The following is a 24,669-nucleotide window of genomic DNA, read 5'->3' on the forward strand; positions in this document are numbered from 1 at the left end:
CCTCGTTCTTCCTCCAGGGAGAGCACTTCATATGCTTTATTATATTTTGTCCTCAAAACATAAAATGCCCCCTCCTCCATTTTACACAGCGAACTGGTGAACCCAGGTGATCTGCTACTTGTTGCAGGGCCCAGGAGGGCTCTAGTGCAGTTTCTGGGGTGCCCTAAGCACTGGCCAGGACGAGTAGCATACCTTCTGGAAGACGTAGCCCCCACTGGGGCCCCAGCCCACAACAGGGTCCGAGGACGGCTTCCCATTGATGTTGGGCTGAGAGTTGATGGTGAGGATGCCCAGCCTGTTGACCCGTAGCAGCTCCTCCTTCATCAGACTGGTTTCCGCTGCCAGGGGGTCATCATTCCAGGGCAGGCAGGTTACCTGCAGGGCAAGGTGAGCGGAGCTAGGGCACCCGTGGGCCTGGGCCTGGGCTTTCTCCCCTGCACAGTCACGGTGGAGACCTAGTCTGTCTCGCCTCCATGGGCTCCTCAGTGGGATTTCTTACCCCTTCCCTCCGCTGAGATGCACACCCATGGGCGAGGAAACAGCCCAAGGCTGACAAGATTGGGGTGGGGACCCTGGTTAGCCCGTCCCACCCCACTTACTATATAGCCATGCTGGTTCGGCTCTCCTGAGAGGTAATGTTCAAAGACGTCGAAGACACTTTTCTCGCTGGTGAGCTCCTCACCCCACATCTTCAGCAGCTCCTCCCTGGGGGACTTGCTCTTCAGGTAGAAGAGGTAGTAGTCCTTCAGTTCCCCAAAGGCTGGCGAGGAGGAATTACCCCTGGCAAGAGTGTCGGGGTCAGGGCGCTCTCCTGTGAGCCCCACCCCAACACCCTCCAGGCACCAGCGGTTTTTAGCATGGAGTGGCTATTGCCCTCACCAGCGGCCATTGGGAAACTCGTCCCAGTCCTGTGTACGGTAGATATAGCTTTTTGGTCTGGAGGCCCAGAAGATGGGGCGCACATATTCCTCCCGCCGCTTGGGATTTGCACTGACAGCCCAGGGCAGGGGACGTCTGGAGAGAAGGAAGGGGTAAAAGCCAAGAGATTAAGTGGAGTGAGCTAGAAGTCACCAAGCCTGGTCACTTAGCCTCACTCTGAGCCTCCACTACACGTGGAAGCCCTCTGAGGTGGAGGGTGGAACCCAGTGACCTGCTAGCTGTCCCTACGCACCTCCTTGCCACTGTAGGGTTACTTTGCACCATCACTGCTCTACCTCCCCTGGAATATTCCTCCAGCTTCCACTTCTCACCTGGGATCCTCAGTCCACATGCCCAGTTGCTTTAGCACCTCCGTGGTAGCCACCTCACGGTTGAGGGTATAGAAGTGGAGGCCTGGCACCAAGCCACTGTCCAGCAGCTCCCGGCACAAGTTCACAGCCAGCTCAATGCCATAGTTGCGGATGGCAGCATCGTTATCTTTAATTGGCTCAATTACATCCTTGATCTTCTGTGGTACTTCCAGCTTGGACAGTTTTACAAGCTGCCGAAGGGAGGTGTAGCCCTGTTCGAGACACAAGAGGTGTGGGGCCATCTCTAGCCGTCTTCCAGCTTATTCCCTTTCTAGTCTCTGGTGAATTAGTTTTATGCAGAGACCTGGGGAAGCCAGGTGGTAATCCGGAGCCATGCTTGGTCTGCCCTGCTTTCTCCCTCCTTTGTAGACTCTGGGAGCTGCCTGCAGCATTCTTGCCATCAGCCAGCCCCTGGGCCCAACAGTGGTCACCTAATTCAGCTATTCCCAAGGCTCACTGGCCAGTCATCTGCCAAACTCTGAGGTTTAAATTACAGATCCCATCTCCAGAATGCTGGGATTACAAGTGTATACCATCAGGGTCAGCTTAACCAAAATCCGATGAGAGTTATAATTACTTTCAAGGACATCTGTCAGCAGGCCAAAGCATAAGCCCTTTATACACCCCATTGTGTCTTAGGGGTGACAACTGAGATAACCAAATGCAGCATGTGGACAACGCCTGGTGGGCATCGAGCACGACTGAGGAAGGACTTCACATGACCTGGAGCCCTGAGCCCTGGCCAGGACAGTGCCCTGGAGTGGGGGAACCAGGCCCTCCTGAGCCTCTCACCTGTATAGGGAAGATCCCGGGCAGGATGGGGCAGGAGATGCCTATTTCTGTGCAGGCCTTCACAAAACTGAAGAAAGTGTCGGCCTCAAAGAAGAGCTGGGTGATGATGAAGTCAGCACCTGCAGATACTTTCTCCTTCAAGTGCTTCAGGTCATCCTCAAAGCTCTTTGCCTCGGGGTGGCCTTTGGGGTAACCTACCAGTAGAGAGAGGAGACTGACCTTAGCCTACCTGCTCGAGGAGTGAAGACACCAGAGTGTCTGGGGCCTGGCACAGTCCTCGGCCCAGGCTCTGCAAGCATGCCCCCCAGTAGCAGTGTGGACAGCTGAATTGTGGTTGCCCAAGCCACGGCTGTGCCACAGAGCCTGTAGATGAGCCTCCAGGAGAGGGGCAGACTGTTCCAAATGCGACACTCTCCTGCCTCACTCAGGCAAATTAGGCCCACACTTTGTAGCCACAGACCGAATGCTACATTCAATAGTAACACTAACTGGACTGTTTCTAGGGAGCCAGGGAGCCAGACTTTTAACTCATTGGAGCATCGGACAGAAGGCATTGGTTCATGTTTTATTTTGTTTTGGCTTGGGTATTGAACCCAACATCTTATGCATGTTAGACAAGCATTCAACTACTGAGCTTCATCTCTAGTTCCTCTGAGTAACAGAGATGGGGGTAAAGGGGGGTTTGTTTCTTTGAGTCAGGGTCTCTCTAAGTAGCTATGTGGCTTTAACTGGCTTGGAATTCTGCAGATCAAGCTGATCCTGAATTCAAAGAGACTGACTGCCTCTGCACCCAGTCCTAACATTTTTCTTAATTAAAAAAAAGTATGAAGTTAGGCAATGGCACACCTTTAATCCCAGCACTTGGGAGGCAGAGGCAGGCAAATCTCTGTGAGTTTGAGGCAAGCCTGGTCTACAAAGTGAGTTCCAGGACACACTCTAAAGCTACAAAGAAACCCTGTGTCAAAATCAAAAAAAAAAAAAATTAAAAAAGTATGCATGGCACTAAAATCCCTCTGAGTCAGGATACTGAAAGGCTAAGAATTCTATTGTGGGAGCTGGTGAGATGGTCCTGTAGTTCAGTTAAAAGCACTGGCTGCCCTTTTAGAGGACCCTTTTCTAGCCTCTGTAGGCACCAGGCATGCACACAGTGCACAGACATACATGCAGGAAGGGCAAACATACATATAAAATAATTTAAAAACTCACATTATATAAATAAGAATTTAAGAAAGTGACATTTTGCTTCAAGAAATGGACAGAGGGACTAGAGAGATAGCACAGCAGTTAAGAGTGCTTACTGCTTTTGAAGAGGACCTGGGTTTTTCCCCCAGCACCTCTATCATGGCTCAAAACCTTTGACCTCTATGGACACTGTGCACATATGGTGCTCGTACACATAACATTAAACACCATATCAAACAGATATATTTAAAAAACAAACAAAGGACAGACTATAATAACTACTTTCCAGAGTCCAAAGATCACAGAAAGAATTCACTTGGTTGCATGCCCTGCTTGCTATCCTCTTCTGAAGGTAGAATACACATCAGTTTCAATTCCACAAAAAACTTCCTGTAGGGCTGGCAAGATTGCTCAGTGAGTAGAGGCACTTTCAAGCAAGCTTGATGACCTGAGTTCAATCCCCAGATCTCACAATGTAGGAGAGAACAAGTTCCTAAGAGTTGTCCTTTAGCCGGGTGGTAGTGGTGCACATCTTTGGTCCCAGCACTCAGGAGGATGTATCTCTGTGAGTCTGAGACTAGGTTGGTCTATAGAATGAGTTCCAGGACAGCCAAGGTTACATAAAGAAACTCTGTCTCAAAAAACCAAAACAAAAGAAAAAAAGAAAGAAATCCTGTCTTGGAAAAAACAAAATCAATAAACAAAGAAATAAATAGTTATAAATAAAAAAGAAAAGACAAAAAGGACCCAAGAATTGCCTGTGTATGTTTGCATAGACATATAAACACTCACAAAATAAAGAGGCAAAATATTTTTTCTCCTACAGTCTGAGTACACCAGGGTGTGGGGGATGGGACAATGGAATGACCATGAGCTGAGCATGCAAAAAATGGGGTTCCCAAATTGTACAGAGGTTCCCTAAGCCCACTGGTGGCTTTGTGAACTCTAGGACCCCTCCTCTCAATGACCAAACTCACTAGCAGCCTTGCACAGACAGAAAGGCAGGAAGGCGCAGCATGGAGGCAACCTCAGAGACTGAGAGCCCCCTCGGCCTGAGCTCCACTCGGAGCAGAGCTACGTACAGAGCTAGCCTGAACTGGAGCTGTCTGGAAGCCAAGCTGCTTTACTGTGATAAGGACTTTTGGTTCTTAGGAAACCAGCCACCAAGGACAGATACAAAAACTATTGTTTCAAGACAGAAAGAACCAGATCAGGCAGCAGAACTTCAGCTTTGAACAAGCTCTCTCTCCAGTGGGAAACCCCGAAGCCACAGAGCCGAGCAGTCTGAGCATCGCCGGGGAAATCCACACTTCAAGAACATTGTCCCGCATGACTCGGGGCTTTGCTCACTTTGCTATGTTCTTTTCCTTCCATGACCAGCTTGGTAGTTTTAAAGTGTTTTATTTGTTTACTTTTAGTTTTGTGTATAAGTGTGCCATGTGTGTAGGTGCCAGTGGAGACCAGGGCAGGGCACCAGATCCCCTGGAGCTGGAGTTATGGGTGTCTGTGAACCCCAGGGTATGGGCGCTGGGACAGAACTCTGGTTCTCTACTGGAGCAGCAAGCACTCGGCCCCTGAACTCTAGCTCCAAGTCTGCGCCCTCTTCACTCACCAGTTCTACCACTCTACAACAGGCAAAGCACAGGACCACGTGACAGCTCCCCACCACCTCACACCCACAGCCAGTGCACGGCTACGCAGCCCCCAGATAGCTGCATCCAGGCCAGTAGGGACAGTGGCAATCAGAACAGCTGGCAGTGCCTGCTCCCCCGAATTCTTGGGCAGTGTTTCCCAGTCTTAGCCAGCTACGCAGCCTGCTGAGAGGAGCACATGCAGACACTGCTGCAGGGGGGCTGGAGAGAGCCCCACGTCATGCAGGAAAATTTTCTTGAAGCTGCAAACCTTATTTTTAAATTATATTAAGGGCCCATGAGATGGCTCAGTCGGTGAAAGTCTTGCTGTCAAGTCTGACCATTTGAGTTTAAGTTCCAGAACCGACATGATGGAAAGAGAACTGACTTCTGAGAGCTGGCCTCTTACCTTCCTAGTGCGTACACTCACACACAGAGTAAATAAAATACATTTTATTACTTGGTATATTACTCTACAATGTAAGCACTCATCTGCTTATTTTTTTGGTGCCGGAACAGAACCAGGAAACTTACACACACAAGGCAAGCTCTCCACCAGACTACAGCTCCAGCTCTGGGTTTCTAAGACAAGTTCAGGCTGGCCTTGAACCCCTGTCCTGTCCTCCTCCTCTACCCACCTCCCCACCCCTTAGTGAAGGATCAGAGCTGGGCCAGTGTGAGCCTCACTTCCTATGAACGCAGAGCTAACACTGAGAACAGTCAGGGCTGGGGGCGTCTGGAGCTGATACTGCACACACAGAAGCAGGACTCATGCATAGGGCAGTGTGTCCATGAGGGCGGCTCCCACAGCAGATGCACAGTGAAAAGTCAGCCCCTGGACCCTGGTACAGAGGGAATGAAGAAGGGCCTCAGTTCCTGACTCCTTTCCGGGCCTAATGAATCCCCTAGCCCCGGAGCTCGCGCGCGCGCACACACACACACACACACACACACACACACACACTCTACCAGTGAGAAGGTGGGGCATGAAAGGCAGAGGAGGGAGAGGAGAGGAAGCATCAGGAGTGGGAACAGTGTGCCCGGCAGCGGGTGGCAGGATGCACACAAGAACAGTACCATTCGGTTCTCCTCTGTGCTCCCCCATCTGCATCTACCCGATCCCCATGTCCTGAACGGAATTCTGGCTGGCTTTCCGCTTATCCTGTCCCATCTCTGTCCCCACTCACCTGCCACACAGATGTCAAAGTAGTCGCCAAACTCGCTCCGGATGTGCTTCACCAGGTCTGTGGCGCAGTTGAAGCCGCCTTCCTCTGCTTCCCAGTGGTCACCTACGGGGTCTGTAGGGTTGCTGGAGGTCACGGTCACTGGGTGTCCCCTGACCTCCAGAGTCTTCTCATTCCCTCCACCTACCCCTACACTTGGCTGTGGGCTCCACAAAAACAGAGACTTCCTATTGTGCAAGTCTAGCCTGACACCTGGCAAGCAGGAGGTGGAGGGTGGTGGTCAATTGTCTACTAAGGCTGACTCTGCAGGTGGCCCTGTGGGTGATGGGATCAGGGGAGGTGTGGCTCTCCACTGAGCCTGGAGTGTCAGGGGCTCTGGCCTGGCCCTGATGCCGGCTGTGCTCAGGTCCCTTTTCCCATCCCTCTGCTCTCTCAGAGCTCCTGGATTCTGGTGGGTTTTCTACTCATGGAGTCTTGTGAGGAGAGGCCACAGACCCCTCCCATCCATCAGGCTCCCACTTCCCACTGAAGACAGGATGCACCCAGGTGCTCCTGGGAAATGCCAGCACAGCACGCTATGGCCAGACCAGACAGGGCAGAGTCTGATGGCACTGTGTAGTGGGTGCAGAGGGTTATCAGGCACCAGCCACACCCTGACTGAACAGGATCCAGGTCAAGAGGTGGAAGCCCATGGTGGACTCATTACCCACAATGCTCACTGATCCTCCTGCAGCAGCGGACCCCGAATGTGTTTACAGTGTACACTTTTCCCAGGGAAAATAAGAACTTTTCTGGGGACAGGAGAAGCCTTCAGGAAAGGAAGAACCCAGAAAGGAGGGGTGCTGGCGCCACACCTCCCCTCAGTGCCATTATGTTCTTCAGGCCGAGCTCCTTGGCTCGGTGCAGATGGCCCGTGATCTCCTCCTGGCGCTGCTGGCAGCAGGTCACGTGCAGGATGGTCTCCAAGCCACAGTAGTTGACTGCTGTGCTGGCGATCATCATGGAGGATGTCTCTTTGTCCGAGCCAGGGTCTCCAGCGGGGTGCCAGGTAACATCTAGGAAGAGGGGACCCCCTGCTGCCATCCGGTCAAACCTGTAGGGGATTTCTTTCTTAAGTTTGGGTTCCTGGAGGAACATCAGGCTCACCCACCCTCCCTGGGGTGGGGGGTTGTGGGGGAAGAGCTGGAGCAGCACAGATGCATGCTGCTCTCAGAGCACTGTGTTTACTTCCCAGGCGCATCACCTAAGAATCGCCCTGAGCCACAGTGACTTCGTTTAGAAGATGTGGCAGATAACAGTACCCTCTCCACGTCCGCGAAGGTACTGGGACAGACGGCTATGCAGCACTCAGAGAAGAGCCTGAGCTCAGTGAGTGGCGGAGAACAACGTGTGAACGGCACTTTATGCTTCTCAGAGTGCGAGCACACTCACTGGTTTTGGGTGAGTTTAGGGTCTTGAAAGTTGAGAGTTTGGGATCCTGGCAGGGCAGTGGCAGGCAGAGGGCCTCACTTAAGAAAAGGCAGAGAGACAGGGATCAGCAGATGCAGCTTTCTCCAGTATTGCAGAGCAAGGCTGGGTTCCTGAACTAGATTCAAAAGAAGCCTTCTTAGCCGGGCAGTGGCCTTTAATCCCAGCACTCGGGAGGCAGAGGCAGATAGATCTCTGAGAGTTTGAGTTTGGTTTACAGAGTGAGTTCCAGGACAGCTAGAGCTGCTTATGTTGTGTTAGGGATCAAACTTAGGGTTTCCTGCAAGCTACACACTCACTCCATCAACTTAGCTACATCCTCCCTACCCACCCCCAGTGAAGACAGGGTATCATTATGTAACCCTGGCTGGTCTGCACTCACAGTCATCCTCCTGCCTCTGAGCACCGCTATGCCTGTCTTTCCTTTCTCTTTGTGACGCTGGGGACAAAGCACAGGGGCCTAGCAAAGCACTCTCCGACTTGAAGAAAGGAACTGAAATTCAAAGAGTGCCACCACGAAGCGTGCCTTTCCTGATTTGGAAACACACGCCCTGTGTCCAGCTAGCTCAGCACAATCCCTGCGTTGCTATTTGTTGACTTCCTAAGCTCCTTGTGAGCCAGCCCCACGTTCTGCCAAAGAATGTGGCCTGGGAATGAACATTTTTGGCCTGCTCAGGAGTGTGTCCAAACATATTTGATGGTGCCTCAGAGGGACTTTTGCAGACAAGAAGTTGTAAGTGAAAACTCCCTGTCTCGCCTCTGCTTCTTCCTGCCTCCCCTCTCCAGTGCCTTTTCCTGCCGGGTTAAAGGGCAGCTCATGTTCCCCTCCACCGACCCCCTTTACTTAACCTCCCTCCTTACTCACCTTGAGATGAGGTTAACAGCTCCCTCAGCAGTCCGAGGAGGGAAGAACTCCAGGGAGAACCACTTGTCACCGGAGTCCATCCTGCGCCTCATCTTCTCGCGGAGTCTCTCATGCCGCTCTGGGTCCAGGCTGGGCGTGGAACATCTCGAGCTGTCCTTGGAGCTCTCGCTGCCACTGCTGCTGCCCTCGTTCACCATGGCTGGGTTCCTGCTGTACAGGGTGGGGGCCGGGGGCATCAGGGGGCTGGTCGCCAAACCCCATGTACACCCAACTCCTGAGTAGGCAGCTCCAGTGGCAAACGCTGCTCAACACAGGAAGGCAGCCGACAAGGGCGAAGCTCACAAGGCTCCTACCCAGAGGCGCTAAGTGCTCTGCCCCCCTGCTGTCGTCTGGCTTCTCTGTGTGATGACCTCCCACTAGGCACTGAGCCGCTCTTGGATCCTCCAGCTCAGGAATCCTTGGTGACAGCTACCTGATAGAGGGTGGCACAGAAAGCCTCACGCGGCCAGCCTCTGAGGCCCACATTCCTAGAGATGGGTAACACTGGCCAGCAGGGAGGACCCTGGCTTCGCGATGGTTCATTTCAGTCAGCTTCGACTCGAGTGACTGGGGAAGGAACAGGGAACCTTTCCTGGAGGGTGTGCGTAAGTGGGCGGAGCTGCGACAAAGAGCCCTGAGCTAAAGCTGGGGCCACTCAAAGGGGCGGGAGTAAGGTTTCTAGAGCGGAGCGAAGACTCAGGCACCAGTCAAAGAAGCCGCTGAAGGATGGGGGGAGGGGAGAATGTGGGCAGGCTGGGACTGCAGGGGTTGGTGGAGATTAGGCCACTAGCCACTCAGGGTCACTGGGTTTCCCCCTCCAAAGAAAGAACAGATCACAGCCACTGGCCCCGCCTGGAACACAGTAGAGGCTGTGAGCAGCATGGCCAGGCAGCCTGATTTCCCGAGTTCACGCTACTCCACAAAACAATGTTGTGCTGTGAGCTAGAACTTGACCGAAATCACTAAGGCTAGGGATTTGTGTCCAGCTCTGAACAAAGGCTGTCCCGTATGTCCCTGAGGTCAAAGGAATCAGTGACCACAGTGCCTCCGCATACGCGGTCCTGGTCACGGCAGCCGCAGCCCGGTTGACAGGGCAGGGAGCCACATTGCAGTCTGGTCAGGAAATGACAGACGTCTGAAAACAAAACAAACACGACTGCTGTACAGGAGTGGGCAAACACGGTAGTGGAGATCTGTGCAGCGGCGGCGACGCGGAGCAACAGAGGAACAGCCAAGTCAGGCTCGTTCCTTTCCAGAAACTTCCACCTCTAGGTCAATGTACCATTTTGGGTCTTAGCCTCAAGAATCGGGAAAAAAAAATTCATGTTTCCTTCCTCTCTTAAGGCACAGAAGACACGTCAAGGAGCCAGTTCTAAAAGCTCTGCCCTGGCTTAGTGCCAGGGCTATCCCCTGTGTGTTTAGGCCAGTTTTGTTCTGACCTAAAACCGCCCGGTTCTCATGGAGAGTGAGGAAGAGGAAGGTAACCTTACATGTCAGCCACGACCTTTCTCCTCATTCTCGTGGCCGAAACAAATCCTATGGAGCTGACTCCCGCAGTTTTTGTTTTGGGGGACAGCTTTGGAGCCTGTCCTGGAACCAGGCTGGCCTTGAACTCAGAGATCTGCCTGCCTCTGCCTGATTTAAGCATTTCTAATTCGTGCCAAATTTCAACTAACAGCCACCAACTACCCTTTAGTTGGCCTCCCACAACACAAGGTTGAGACTGTGGCCTAACAAGTTTGTTTAGCCTTCTGCTCTGCTGTTGGCCCCTTGCCCGAGACCAGGACCAGAGATCCAGTGCCCGGTAGAGTAGTGACAGCCAGTACTCACTGAGTCCTAATGGCCAGGGCCTCCACATTGACCTCAAGATGCCCCTCTGCCACCTACTAATCACTGACTTAACAGCCCTATCACTCCCAAAACTGTTGCAATGGACATACGTGCACTGGAGGACACTGTGGGCACCTGGGTGACAAAGCCAGTGGTCCACCACTCCTCTCCAGATCCTGTCAGGGAGGCAGGTTTTAAAAAACTGGCAGCCAGCAAGGTGGTGGTGGCACACATCTTTAATCCCAGCATCAGGGAGGCAGGGGCAGGCGAATCTCTGTGTGAGTTCAAGGCCAGCCTGATCTACAAGTTTGTTCCACAACAGGTTCCAAAGCAACACAGAGAAACCCTGTCTTGAAAAATAAAAAAAAAGAAAGAAAGAAAGAAAGAAAGAAAGGAAGAAACTGGCAGCCAGGCGTGGGAGCGCACATATTAAACCCCAGCTCTCAGGAAGGAGAGGCAAGCACTGAGTTCTAGGCCAGTCTGGTCTACAGAGAGTTCCAGGACAGTCAGGGCTGCACAGAGAAACCCAGTCTCGAAAAACAAAACAATGACAGACAGATAGAGCTAGACAGAAAGACACTATAGAGCTAGAATACAGACAGACACTATGGCTGGCAACCAACCACCTTGACGCTGGGTGGCCTGAGGGACGGGAATCGGGTCACCTGGTCAGTGGGTCACAGGCCTGGACGGGTATGCGAGTCCCAGACGGCTCCGGAGGCCGGATCACTGCCTCAGATCCAGGACTCCTTTAACCTTGGGATACTTTCGTGCGGTAGGGAGGCTGGGATGACAGCCTCTAGAGGTGCCTTAGGCTGGAGGAGCGACCGGAACCTTCAAGAGCAGAGCGCAGGACGGGCCAGCCCCCAGCTGCCGGCCCACAAGGAGGCGAAGTGACACATTTCTCTAATCGGCGAATTCCTCCGCGGCGTCCCAAGCCTCTGAGCCGCTCACCGTCCTGTCAGAACCTTGGCGGTCGCGGCGCCATCTCCCTAGCACATGAGGAGGAGGCGGGGCGCAGCTGCCGGTTGCCAAGGGAAACAGGACAAGAGGTAGGCGGAAGTTCAAAGAGAGCGACAGGAAGTCCCGCCCCAACATGGCCGCGCCCGGCGGTCTCTTGGGAAGCCAGCTTAGTACTGCGTCATGTGACGCGAGCTCTCGCCCCACCCGTCTACAGCCACTCCCTGTCTCCCGTCCCTAAACTCGAGAGGGCCACGTGACCCTCCCGGGGCCAGTCACGTGAGGCGCAGATCCTGGGTGGGAGGGGGGGTTGGCCTAGGGGGTCCGGAGTGGCAGGAAAGGAGGAAGATGGCGGGGTGCAGGGGGTCTGTGTGCTGCTGCTGCAGGTGGTGCTGCTGCTGCGGTGAACGCGAGAGCCGCACCCCCGAGGAGCTGGTGAGCGATGGCGGGGCTGGGGAGGGGGCAGTCGCTCCGGGATGACAAGAGGCGTTGCCGGGGGTGGGGCCGAGCCGAACCGCGCCGGCAGGTGTCTGCGGGTGGGGCCCTGGGGACCGCTGCCTCGGCTCGGCGAGCATCCGCCTTGCTTCGCGTGCGTGCTCGAGTCCGAGTTCTTTTCTCATCCCCTCTCTCTGGAGCCAGAGGCGGGGGGATCTCGGCCAGCTTGGGTTAATGCCGTCCGTGTTTTTTTCTTTTATTTGCATCGGAGTTTTGAATGAAGCAAGCATTTTGAGAATGAGGCCTTTTGCAGGGCTTGATGCTTGTGCAGCTGGTTTAGTTTCTCCAGGCGTTTCTTATTCTGTCCTCCACTCTTTCTGGGTCACTGATGATCCCGGCTTTCCCCTGCAAAGCAACCTGGGAAAACTTGAGTTGTGTTCTCAGAGTTGACACATTCCCGCTGATTTCATGTTCCGTGTGCTGTCAATGAAACCCGAATTTTGTCCTCACTAAGCTGCCATCAGACATCTTTCAGATGTCCTGAAGGTGAGCGCTGTGATTGGGAGAATGTGTCAATCAGTAGACATGTAGCGCTCAGCTAGTGACTAAATACCATCCCAAATGTGTCTCTGAAATTTTGTTCCTCTTTGATGATGGCTCCCGCTGACTTGGATGTTAGTAAGACTTCCTTCTTTCCACCCGTAATCAGTCAAAGGTCTCCATTCTGTGCATCTGTTTTTCTAGACCATCCTTGGGGAGACACAGGAAGAGGAGGATGAGATCCTTCCGAGGAAAGACTATGAGGTGAGGTATTCGGATGCTGTCTTGGGTGACTGAAGTAGTGAGAGGCCTGGCCCCTTCAGACCTCCAGCCAGGGATGCTCTTTGACCTTCTGTCCTCAGGTGTGAGTGGGGCAGAGATAACTGACCTGGGAATGCCACCTAGCAAGTCCATTCCCTCCTTAACCCCCACACAAGGTCTGGTGTTAATGCCTGGATACAGAGCGTGTTTGCCGTTAAACTTTTACCCCAAGGTTGAAGCTCTTTACTATGAGTGCTCGTGACAGAGGCGTGTTTGCGAGCTGTTAGGAGGCCTTGCTTCTCTTTATTCTGACCTTTTGTTTTTTAAGACAGGGTTTCCCTGTGTAGCATTGACTGTCCCTGGAACTCGCTCTGTAGCCCAGGCTGACTTTGAACTCACAGAGATCCACCTGCCTCTTCCTCCCAAAGTGCTGGGATTAAAGGTTGCACTACCACTGCCTGGCTCATTCTAACTTTTTTTTTTTTTTTTTAATTTTTTGGTTTTTTGAGACAGAGTTTCTCAGCACAACCGTCCTTACTGTCCTGGAACTCACTCCGTAGACCAGCCTGGCCTCAAACTCACAGAGATCCGCCTGCCTCTGCCTCCCAGATGTTGGGATTAAAGGTGTGTGCCACCACCTCCGGACTCTGACCTGTTCTTGATTATAGTTTCCAGTTTCAAGAATGGGACTTTTAAGAGCGTGGGGGCCAGTGTTGTGGTGCTTCTTTAGTCCAGCACTGGGCTTGAGATATGAAGCCCCCCTCTGGGAACCCACAAAAGCTGCTTCATCAACCCTGTCCTTACCAAGACTGTCACTCCTATCTGTAGCTCACTTGCCTTAGTCTGATAGCCTCCTCATGTGAATTTTATAGGTAAATGTTTTTTCCGGCAAATCTTTAATATTTCCCAATTGACCATCTTCACATATTAGCTGTGGAGAGCATTGTGTATGCAAGAGCAAATCCGTTCTGATACTTAATCAGGAAAGTCTGCTCAGCGAAGGGTCGACTGGAAAACCCTTCTGTTGAAATGTTGGCTACGGTGGCACATTTCGGTAAACCAAAAAAAAAAAAGACAGAAACCCAAAACTCTCATTAAAAAAAAAGGTGTGTGTGTGTGTATATAAATTTTTTTTTTAATTTGAGGCAAAGTTTCATATTGCCCTGGCTGGCCTCAAACTTTTTATTCATAGCCACAAACAGCAAGACAAGCTATACAAAGCTTATTGGAAAAAAGTTGCCAGGGAACAAAAGAAAATAATGGGAGGTTGAATATCATTAAAATATATTATGTAAATGAATGAAAATAATTAAAACAAAATACTGACGATTTCAACTGTGGAGCTGAGGGAGATGGGGGAGTTGTTCATTCCTCAAACAAAAGAACAATATATATAGCAGAAATAAAAGGTTAGTCCTGCTCTGCTGGACAAGGTCATAGATTCCCCGGTACCTTGTACCAGCTGAGGTTCCCTGGGGTTGCCCTTGCTTCTAATTCCCCTCAGCAGCTTGACTGAGGTGTTCAGGCACAGGTCGTGCAGTTCATCCAGTAAAGTAGACCATTCCAGCTGGGCATGGTGGCGCACGCCTGTAATCCCAGAGACAGAGGCAGATGGATCCAACCTGGTCTACAGAATGAGTTCCAGGACAGCCAAGGCTTTTATACAAAAAAAAAAAAAAAAAAAAAAAAAACNAAAAAAAAAAAAAAAAAAAAAAAAAAAAAACCCTGTCTCAAAAAGCAAACAACAATGAAACGTAGCTCGTTCTATGTGGTTCTTAGTGTATCTACAGAAGTATACTTGTCAATTTAGAACATTGTCGTCATCCTGGAAGGAAACCTGTACTCATTAACAATCACTGAACATCATTCCTCTTGCTCCTGATGGAGCAGCTGCTGTGTTTATTTGGGGGTGGGGAATGACATTTTCTTTTTTTCTTTTAAATTTTAAAATTTATTATTAGGGGCTGGAGAGATAGCTCAGCAGTTAAGAGCACTTTTCCAGGGGTCTTGGGTTCCATTCCCAGCACCCACATGGCTGTTCATAACAGACTGTAGCTCCAGTTCCAGGGGGATCTGATGTTCCCTTCTGGACTCTGTGGGGAATTGGTATGCTTGTGTGGTGCACATATATGCATGCGAGCAAAGCATTCACACATATAAAAAATAAAATTTAATGCTGTTGCCGAGAGGTGCTGTGTTTGAGGGTCAGATGGAGGACGGAGAACAGCTTTGGGGAGTCAGTTCTTCACACGTTATTCACTGAGCCATCTAGTCAGCTTTTTGTTTGTTTGTTTGACTGGTTTTTCTTTGTGTAATAGCCCTGGCTATCCGGGAACTCACTCTGTAGACCAGGCTGGCCTCAAACTCACAGACATTTGCTTGCCTCAGCCTCCTGAGTGCTGGGGTTGAAGGCAAAGGCTTGTGCCACCACCTGGCCAGGTTTTATTTATTTATTTTTAGACAGGGTCACTCTTTGCAGACCTAGATGGCCTTCAGCCCAGCAATCTATTAGTATTAGCACCACACCTACCTTAAGTAGCCATTAATCTTTCTGCCTCAGTAGATTTGCTTCTTCTAGACAACTGAAACTTATTTGTGGCGCCCTGATATGGGACAAAGACCATTCCCTTTCCTCCCTGAAGGGAAATAAACTGGTCACGGCTGGATTAAAAGGAGCTAGGCACAGCTGAAAAGTAGATAAGATAGCCTTCTCCTCAGGGGAGAGGGAGGATGGATAGGCACCTTCAGAAGAGAGTATTTGATTTTACTTTTTTTAATTGACATTTAAAATAGAGGCATCTCTGTTGGATTGCACATGGATATCAGGTGAGATGAGACAGATGACTGAGTTTGAAGAACAGACAAACTTTGGGACAAAGTTGGGGCTATCTACTAGGTCTTCATCCTGCCTTGTGACTAAGGCTCCATCATCTTCCCCTGTTGACAGTTCTGGAGAGGGATTTCCAGCATTTGACTGCCTGTGGCGCATCCTGCCCTTGGTAGACAGAGGCTTCAGAGAAAGTGCTTCCTCTTATTCTCACCCAACCCTGTCTTGACACCAGATACACGAGTCTTAAATACCACACACCAAGGAGTTCTCCAGCAGACAGTGACTGGCTGGAGTTAGCCACAGTTGCCACAGGTTGAGGAGTCCACAAGACTGCCTCCCTTCAGATGTTGTTTGGAAGTGGTAGGATTCTCAGCACTTGGGAGGCAGAGGCAGGTTCATCTCTGTGAGTTTGAGGCCAGCTTGGTCTACAGAGTGAGTTTCAGAATAGCCAGAGTTACATCCTGTCTCAAAAAATAATGAAGAGAGAGAGAGAGAGAGAGATTGTCCCTCTGCCCCAATCTGGTATTTTGGAAGAGCCACTCATAGAACTCAGGAATATGTGGTTTTGATCAACTTGTTTATTAGCAAGGGGTATAATAAAAGGTGTATACATGTACAGGCAGGTAGAGGGTATGGTATGCAGGCGAGGTATGAGGAGCTTTCATCCTCTCTCGTGAGGAGCCACCCTTCGAGCATGACATAGGTTGACTGGTGGGATCCTTGGCAAGCAACTTAGTCTGCAGCTCTTCTCCCGGAGGTCAGCGGTTAGAAATGAAACTTTCTCTCCCCTCCTTCTCTTTTCTCTTTGAGACACAGTATCACAGAGCCTAGGAATATATCTCAGAGGGAGAATACTTTCCTAGGATGAGCAAAGTCCTGGGTTTGATCCCAGTATGACAAAAGGAGGAGGAAGGATAAGGAGAAAAACAGAAAGCTAAGCAAGACTAGGTCTTGCCTTGTAGCCCAGGCTGGCCTTAAACTGTTCTGAGTGCTGGATTGCAGGTATGTACCTGTATGAAAGTTGAACTCTGTAATCATGTCTCAGTCTCTGTGGTGACCAGCCACATCCTGGTTCTCTTTAGGGGCACAGCTCTTAGCTCAGTCATTGCAGTAGCATCCAGAAGGCACTCTTCACATACTGGAGACCCAAGGGTCTGAAGACCACTTTGGCATTTCACTGTAGCATGAAAAGAGACCGATAGATTACAACATCTTAATTTTCCTGTTTGTTCCTAGAAAGTAGTTATTCTAATAGACTTTCTTAGAGTGTGTATGTAATTTGAATGTAACTGACCCCCATAAGCTCATAGGGAATGGCACTATTGGGAGGTGTGACTTTGTTGGAGTATGTCTGGCCTTGTTGGAGAAAGCGTGTCACTGTGGAGGTAGGCTTTGAGGTCTCCTATGTTCAAGCCATGCTAAGTGTCTCAGACTACTTCCTGTTGCCTCTAAGGTGTAGGACTCTAACCTGCTTCTCCAGCACCATGTCTGCCTGCATGCCACCATGTCCCAGAATGATGATAACGGACTGAACCTCTGAACTATAAGTGAGCCACCCCAATTAAATGTTTTCCTTTATAAGAGTTGTAGTCATTGTGTCTCTTCACAGCAAGAGAAACCCTAAGACAGTTTGTATGTGTTTTCTTAAGTCTGTATATACATTTAGTCTCTCCTGAATGAATCCACTTTCCTTGCAGATTTTCTTCTTGTGTTGTTCTTGTTTTTTAATCAGAAAAGGATTACTTTATAAAGATTTTTTAATGTGTGTGGGTAGGCACACACAAATGCAGGTGCCTGCTGAGTCCAGAAGAGAGCATCAAGTCCCCTAGAACTGGAGTTACTAGCAGTTGTGAGCCACTGACCTGATGCTGAGAACTAAACTGGAGTCTTCTGGAAGAGCAGCCAGTGCACTGAACAGCTGAAGCATCTCTCTGAGTCCCAGTGATCTTTTTTGATATAAAACCCAATCAGCCTAGAGTTTACAAGATAGAATGATTGAGTGGCCATACATAAAGTCCTGGACTCCATCCCAGCACTGCACAAACCAGGCATGATGGTGTACACCTGTCATCCCAGCCCTTGGCAGAAAGAAGCAGGAGGAGCAGAAGTTCAGGGTCATCCTTGGTCACATAGTAAGTCTGAGGCCATCCTGAGTGACATGAGATTCTGTCTTAAGAAAAAAAGCACACACCAAAAGAGAATTTCTGTACCCAGATGTGAATGTCCAAAACCCTCTATTGAGATGATTTCCCATTCCGTATGCCTAATTCTGTTAAATCAAAATACGGTTGTATCATACATTTTAGATTTGTTTTCATGGTGCTGAATAACCAACTTTCTATGTACCTCCCTAGGCTACATCCCTGGCCCTTGGTTATACATTTTATTCTGCATGTTGCTTTTTTGTTCAGTTTTTTTGAGAGGGTCTCACTATGTAGCCCAAACTAGACTAGAACTCACAATGTAAACCAGGCTGGCTTTGAACTCAGAGGCCTGTCTCTGTCTCTCAAGTGTTGGGATTAAATACATGTGCCACCACACCCGTTTTTTTTCTTGCGTTAAAGAAAAATTTTTAATTATATATATAGTGCTGGAAAGTTGGCTTGGTGGTTGTTCTTACAGAAGGCATGAGTTCTGTTCTCAGCACCCTCATGATGGTTCACAACCATTTGAAACTCTAATTCCAGGGGATCCAACACTTCTGACATCTAAGGACACCAGGCCTGTGCATGGGTACAACACACACATACATATACATACATGTGTGTATATCTATGTATATTTATATGCACAGGCAAAATACTCATATACATAAAGTAAATCTAAAAAATTTTTTATATAAATAAAAGTTATGTGTATATGTATAGATTTGTGTACGTAAGAGTAGTGTCAGCTGAGGGTGTTGTGAGCTACTGATGTAGATGCTGGGAGTTGACCTCAGGCCTCAAGAGCAGCAAGTGCTCTTGACTGCTGAGCCATCTCTCCAGCCTCTACACCTTGCCTTTTTTTTAATCACTTCTTTTCCCCTTAATGAGTCTGAACATTTTCCATATCTGGTGATGACTTTGTTTTAATGGTTTGATTGCTACCAATCTTGAGATGTGCGATAATTGATTTACTAGTTATCTGTCGTTACTCTATAACTTATAAAGAAGGAATTTGGGTGTGTGTGTGGCGGTGTGGTGCTTGCTTTTAATCCCAGCACTTGGGAGGCAGAGATAGGTAGATCTCTGTGAGTTCAAGGCCAGTCTGGTCTATAGAGGGAATTCCAGAACAAGCTCCAAAGCTACAGAGAAACCCTGTCTGGTGTGTGTGGGGGGGGGGGGTTTGGACTTGCTCCCAGCAGTCACGGCTGGATTAAATTATTACACATCGCTCCTTTATTTGCCTGGTCTAGAACTCGCACCTGGGAGTAAGGCCACAGGCCAATGTCCACTTGCTTATTAGCTGATGTGGCCGTGGAGGTGGTTGAGGGCCGGGGAGAGCACAGCTGGGCTTTTTCTTTGTTGACAGACCGCCGCTTCTCTTGTGGTACCTAGAAATGAAGTCATCCTTCCCTCTGGATGTCGCTCAGGCTGTCCTTCGCGCAGGTGCTCATGGTCTGAGATGTCTGGTCTCTGGAGCATGGCTGAAGGACTGCTGCCTTAGGTGTAGAAATTGGAGGAGCTGGGCTGAAGCTGGGCCCCTTCTGACATAACTGACAGGTTGCTTTAAAGATAGCCCATCTGGGTCTGCCTTGTGGCTAGCCTTGTTTTCATGGAAGTCACCTATAAAGAGAATTAGAATTAGTTTGTCTGGATTAACTTGATTCTGATTAATTGAAAGTTTGTTCACACTTAAGGAATAAGTTGGACAAGCCTGGTGATAGCTGAAGATCTTTAACTGTTTTGTAGAAACAGGAAAGTCTGTCTTTTTCTTTTTCCCAGTGCTGGGATGGCACACGGCCTCATGTACCCTACCCTACCACTGGGCATGACCTCCCAGGCCCTAGAGCTGTGCCACTGCGTGCTTTCTCCGGAGCGAAGCAGTGTGCTGGGTCTCGCTGTACATGTGCCTCACCTGGGGATCCCAGTCACGTGGAGATCCTGCAGCCTGCCACAGGGGCAGAGCCTGCGTTTCCACTGAGCCCTCCCTGGCACTGCAGATGCTGCAGGAGGAAAGCGGAGCTCTTCTAGTGTTAGGTTATGTCGCTTCTTCGTGTGTGCCATTATCACTCTGTAATTTCAGAGTCTGGACTATGACCGCTGCATCAATGACCCTTACCTGGAGGTATTGGAGACCATGGATAATAAGGTGAGCCCACAATTCTTGGTCTCTTAGGGCTGAAGAGGTCTTCACAGCTTCTTTTCTGTCCTCCTGGGACCCAGTAAATGTCCTTTCTCTTTCTTCTTTAAGTCTTCTTATGAAAGAGGGGCATTTAAATGCCTAGACCCCGCTGCTGAGATGTCTCAGCAGGAAAAGGCTCCTGCTGCCAGGCCTGACAACCTGCATTTGATCTCCAGGACCCAGATGGTCACACACACAGTGGTGGCACTTGTGTGTCCCACCCATATATCTAAAATCCCTAGACTTCCTCTTGCCATCCAGTGTTCCTCCAGTCAGTATATGCAGCCCTGTGGGATTCATCAGTGTCACTGTGAGGCACCTGAGGTTGTCCTTCCTCACCAAGCTTGCTGTCTCTGTAGATTTAGTCTAGAGTTGGTTAGCCAAGATGCATCCTTTTCCTGTCACTAATGGACCCGTTCTTTTCCCTTGTGAACAGAAAGCGCGAAGATATGAGGCAGTGAAATGGATGGTGGTGTTTGCCATTGGCGTCTGCACTGGGCTGGTGAGCAGTGGGATGTGGGGAGATGGCAAGCTGGGCGGGTTGGGGGGTCGGAGGGAAAGCCTTGTCTGGTGAATACCCTTGTCATCTGTCACTGTGACATTTGTAGCACCAGGACAATTGTCACCCTGGTGGACTGCCTTTCCTTTTCCCTTGTTCTTTTGAAGATTAATTTTCCTTCTGGTTTTTCACATTACTTTTTGCTTTGGACTACAAAAGTGAGTCACAGGCGCCGGGCTATCAAAGCACTCAAGACTTGCTTGGTCAGAGCTTATTGTCGATGATATGATTAGAGAGCACGACCCGGCCTGGCTAAGTGAGGCAGTGGCAGGTAGCACATAGCAGATAGAGCCCAGTGATGTTGAGGTCACACTGTCCTGCTCACAATTGTGCTGGCCGTGGGAGGTGAAGGGGTATGACAGGATGAACAGGGCTCCTAGATTCCCCAGGTTCACAGATGGATCACAGACAGGAAAGCTGGGCATATCACCAAGATAATGGTAGCAGTTACGTCTGGGGCTGTGACTATGGACTTGAAACATCACTAAAACCAAAGAAGAGAAGCTGGAAAAGTCAACATCCAGTGGGAAGACACATGCCAAGTCTGTCAGGAAAATGACAGAGAGGGGCTCAGCCTTGTTACTGCCTTTCTCAGGTCTTGGCCACAAGTCTTGGGCTTAACTCTCCATGACACACCTAGGTAATGGATAGATGTTTCATGTCGCACAGCCCTAAGGGACAGTCAGCTTCCATTCACATGGTACCCATGAGATTTTTACTGTTGTGAACTCACAAGGACCATCTAGTGGCAGCAACAGTCGGGAGGCCTGTTTGCTAATATTCTAAGGTTATCTTGGGGGATGGAATTGGGTTGGTTTAATTGTTTTATATAATGTCAGTGTGCATGGTGGGGGTGGGGACTTGAACAAAAGCACCTGTCCTGTGTATTTCTAGTTGTGGCATCATTTGCATGCAGATGTTAGTTTTTCCTGTGACTGTCCTAGGCTTTTGACTGCCTCATCAATATCCTCATCCCCATAGGCACTAAGAAGGCAGCCTTCTCTATTCTGTAGCCACTGCAGCCCTAGCCCTTCCCTCACCCTTTGATCTGTCTCCACTTTCTCCTTCTAGGCATTAGCTGGAGGGAGGGCAGAGTTTAAGCAAGAAGCTTTTGATTCCCATTCTCCCAAGTTAGAAGGTTCCTGGGCCTCCCTTAAACTGTGCAGTGGAACAGTAGCGTATAGGTTTTCAGGTAGCCAGTGACTGATACTGATTCTTAGTCAAAATAATGACTTAGAAAATAAGACTACCAAGCCACTTATGCCCAAGTAAATGTCCTTTAAGTAGCATTCAAAGCGATATGCTTGTCCAGCTAGGCACCACTGAAGACATTGTGGCTATTTTTTTTGAATCCTCCCAACATTGCTGAGTGACTGGCTCCCCGCGTGACTCTTCCCATCCTTTCTGTGCCTTCTTCTTTTCCTCTGTTCCTCTTCCTCTTTTCTTTGGAGAGGCAGTGGGGCCAGACTGGGGCAGATCTGGGACAAGCAGAGAGCTCACCCCCTGCTGCTGGTGCGGTGAGCAACCGCTGGGAGTGCAGTGAGGGAAGGTGAGGCTCTTACCGTGCGGTGAAGACTGTGACTGTCTCTTCCTCTTCACAGGTGGGTCTCTTTGTGGACTTCTCTGTGCGACTCTTCACCCAGCTCAAGTTCGGAGTGGTTCAAACCTGTATCCTTTCCGCGGCTCCACTGTTTCAGGCCCATGGCTTCCTGAGACTCACTTTAACAGTGAACGTGGTATTTGAAAGACTGTTAGCTATTCAGCCAAGAGGTTTAATTCTCACTAAAGGACAGGAGAGCATGGCCTTTTTGAGACAGAATTTCATGTCCTGGTTGTCCTGGAACTTGTTATGTAGACCAGGTTGGCCTCAAACTCTTAGATCCACCTGCCTCTGTCTTTGCCATTGCCTCTGTCTTCCAGGTGCTGGAGTTAAAGGTGTGCGCTACCATGTCCAGCTTAGGAAAGGAAGACTTTAATTAGTGTATTGATGTTCTAGGTGGGTAAGACATAAATGCCCAGAGAAGTCTTTGCTCCCACAGCCATGTATGCATTCAGTGTTCTAGTCAGAATTCCCGAGAATTCTTCACAGAACTCAGCCCTGCTCTTTTTACAGCCCTCTGAAAGAAGCCAAGGTCATTGAGTTAGTTTGAATAACAAGCAGGCCTGCGGTCCTACTACCAGCAGGACAACAGAGCCCAACAAAACATTGCCTGTTGGTAGAGGAACACCAGCTAAAGAAGCAGAGAGCAGTCCACGCAGGTTGAAGTGTAGAAACTTAGAGTCAAGGTTAGCAGCGGGGGAAGGCTTGGATGCTCAATACAGGATGCTGGGCCTTGGTAGTCATTGTCCACATGGAAGATTGTAGATCCCTGTTCATAAAGCTCAATTCCAGATAGATTGAGGGCAGTGTTGTCTTCTAGTTTTGTTGTGTTTTTGAAACAGGGTCTCTTGTAGCCCAGGCTGGCCTCAAACTCATTGTATGGCAGAGGCTGGCTTGAAACTCCTGATAGACCTGCCTCAGCCTCCCAAATGCTGGGATTACGTTAGAGGTCTGCACCACCTGTCCTGGTTTTGGGTTGGAGATGTAAAAGAGCAAAGCAAGAGACTTAATTGATGGCAGGTGTAAGTTCTTAAAAACTTGAGAGACACAGGTCGGAGACAAAGACCTCATCTTCCTTGATCTTAAAGCTTGACCACATTAAAGTAAATATTCTATTTAACTTAAAGTAAATACTCGATCTATGAATCTAATAAGAAACTCCCAAACAACAAGAAAATGCTGTAGATCAAGGAAAACCGAAGTTCACAGCCTGGGGTAGGTTTTCCCTGCATTAAGAAGCAGAGCTAAGCCTCTTCGTGTGCAGTGTAATCTTAGCTACTGGGTAGGCTGAGGCTGGAGCTGTGCAAGTTCAAGGCCAGCCTGGGCAATGTAGACCATGTCTCAAAATGAAAAGCAGAACAGAGGGCCAGGGATTTAACAGTGGGAGAGCTATTGTGTATAGCATGGACAGAGCCTTCTTTTTTGTTGTTGTTTGTTTGTTTTTTCATTTTTCGAGACAGGGTTTCTCTGTAGCTTTGGCGCCTGTCCTGGAACTAGCTCTTATAGACCAGGCTGGCCTTGAACTCACAGAGATCCACCTGCCTCTGCCCCGAGTACTGGGATTAAAGGCGAGCGCCACCACCGCCGCCCGACTTAGAGACTTTTTTTCAGTCCCTGGTACACACAAGAGAGACAGGCAGACAGTTCCTCTCCACACATCTAGAAGAATGCCTATATCATATCAGAACAAAATCAACCCCCCCAGGAGTGTCCAGAGGAAGCCATGAAAGAGCCAGAAAACTGGCAAGGATCAGGAGCTTTCGCATCCCTTTGTTGTGGCTTTTAAATCACTTCTCCGATGTGGACTTTAGATTCATTAAAGACGGCTTTTGTGACAGCAGAAGTTTGCGTCACCAGATGAGGGGAGGAGAAGTTATGGTTCATTCATACACTGTAACTGTATGCGGAAGTTAAACTAAACAAGCCACAGCTGTGTGTACCAACATGGCTAATTCCCAGGCAGTGTCGCACTGAGAAACACTGTGTGATGGGACAGTGGAGAGCTGTGGGGACACAAGGCACTCAGCAAGTGGGGCACAGTAGTTTCAGGTTAGCGGCTTCCTGAGTGGGAGGGAGGAAGAGGAAGCTTTGAGGGGTATAGCTTTACTTTTAGTGATAGCCAAAGCCGTAAAGGGTATCATGTTGAGGTTTGTTCAAGTTGGGCTTGGGGGTGGGTTGGTCACTTTTTTAATGTTTGGGGTGGGGAATTCCATAATGTTAAAGTTTTTAATTTATTTTGTGTATGGGGTTGGATGTATACGTGGTGCTGTGTATGGCGGTCAGAGGACAACTTGTCATCTCAGGAACGTGTGTGTCTCGAATCAAACACAGGCTGTCAGGCCCAGCAGCAAGCACCTTTACCCAAAGGGCTATTTGACCAGCCCCTAAAGTGACTATTCTTAGTTTGTTTTGGGATAGGGTCTTGTTTAACCCTTACTGCCCTGGAATGTGCCTACATAGACCATGCTGACCTTGAACTCATGAGACCCACTGGCCTCTGCTTAGAGTAATGATGCACGCTGCTGCACCCAGCTAAAGTGGTTGTTATAAGGGCTGGAAAGATGGCCCAGCACTCAGGAACACTTGCTGCTCTTCCAGAGGACCAGAGTTTCGTGCCCAGTACCCACAACCACCTCACAAGCTCACTATCACCTGTAAGTCCAGCTCCCAGGATCCAACACGTTCTTCTGGCCTCTTCGGGCACCCGCACACAAGTGCATATACACCTATTTTAACACACCCATGTGCGCGCACACACACACACATGTAAATGTTTAAAAGTTGTATGTGGGGCACAGGGAGGTATGCACTGAGCAGCTGTCTGGCTGCCCCGCCTCTGTGGGCACGCGTCCGAGAGCCTTTTCCTTGACCCAGCCTCT

The 24,669-nt window shown here is 49.7% G+C and overlaps 2 protein-coding genes across 9 annotated transcripts in view; one reads left to right on the top strand and one right to left on the bottom strand.

Annotated features, from left to right (window-relative positions):
• Mthfr (methylenetetrahydrofolate reductase) overlaps positions 1–11,330 on the bottom strand; it is a 15,571-nt gene extending 4,241 nt beyond the window's left edge. Inside the window, exons 1-9 of one of the 4 annotated variants that reach the window (XM_050153196.1) lie at positions 10,945–11,330; positions 8,411–8,620; positions 6,933–7,171; positions 6,082–6,192; positions 2,082–2,275; positions 1,251–1,501; positions 880–1,014; positions 600–780; positions 193–375 (exon numbers count right to left, since the gene is read on the bottom strand). In XM_050153196.1, the coding sequence (XP_050009153.1) occupies positions 193–375; positions 600–780; positions 880–1,014; positions 1,251–1,501; positions 2,082–2,275; positions 6,082–6,192; positions 6,933–7,171; positions 8,411–8,607 (1,491 nt within the window). In that variant the 5' untranslated portion in view covers positions 8,608–8,620; positions 10,945–11,330. Of the gene's footprint in view, positions 1–192; positions 376–599; positions 781–879; positions 1,015–1,250; positions 1,502–2,081; positions 2,276–6,081; positions 6,193–6,932; positions 7,172–8,410; positions 8,621–8,882; positions 10,037–10,944 lie in introns of those variants that run through there. The other 3 variants (XM_050153195.1, XM_050153194.1, XM_050153193.1) reach the window with 3 other exon arrangements.
• Positions 11,331–11,534: 204 nt separating this feature from the next.
• The window catches only part of Clcn6 (chloride voltage-gated channel 6), a 32,737-nt gene continuing 19,602 nt past the window's right edge, over positions 11,535–24,669 (top strand). For 2 of the 5 annotated variants that reach the window (XR_007593740.1, XM_050153190.1), the window contains exons 1-5: positions 11,536–11,674; positions 12,419–12,478; positions 19,533–19,598; positions 20,068–20,133; positions 21,792–21,858. Coding sequence is in view for 3 of the 5 variants with exons in the window: in XM_050153190.1 (XP_050009147.1) it covers positions 11,588–11,674; positions 12,419–12,478; positions 19,533–19,598; positions 20,068–20,133; positions 21,792–21,858 (346 nt within the window). In the remaining 2 variants the exon portion in view is untranslated. Of the gene's footprint in view, positions 11,675–11,833; positions 12,221–12,418; positions 12,479–19,532; positions 19,599–20,067; positions 20,134–21,791; positions 21,859–24,669 lie in introns of those variants that run through there. The other 3 variants (XR_007593741.1, XM_050153192.1, XM_050153191.1) reach the window with 3 other exon arrangements.

The sequence above is a fragment of the Alexandromys fortis genome, unplaced genomic scaffold (assembly GCF_014885135.2).
Source record: "Alexandromys fortis isolate MF-2015 unplaced genomic scaffold, M_Fortis_MF-2015_v1.1 scaffold_88, whole genome shotgun sequence".
Taxonomy (NCBI): domain Eukaryota; kingdom Metazoa; phylum Chordata; class Mammalia; order Rodentia; family Cricetidae; genus Alexandromys; species Alexandromys fortis.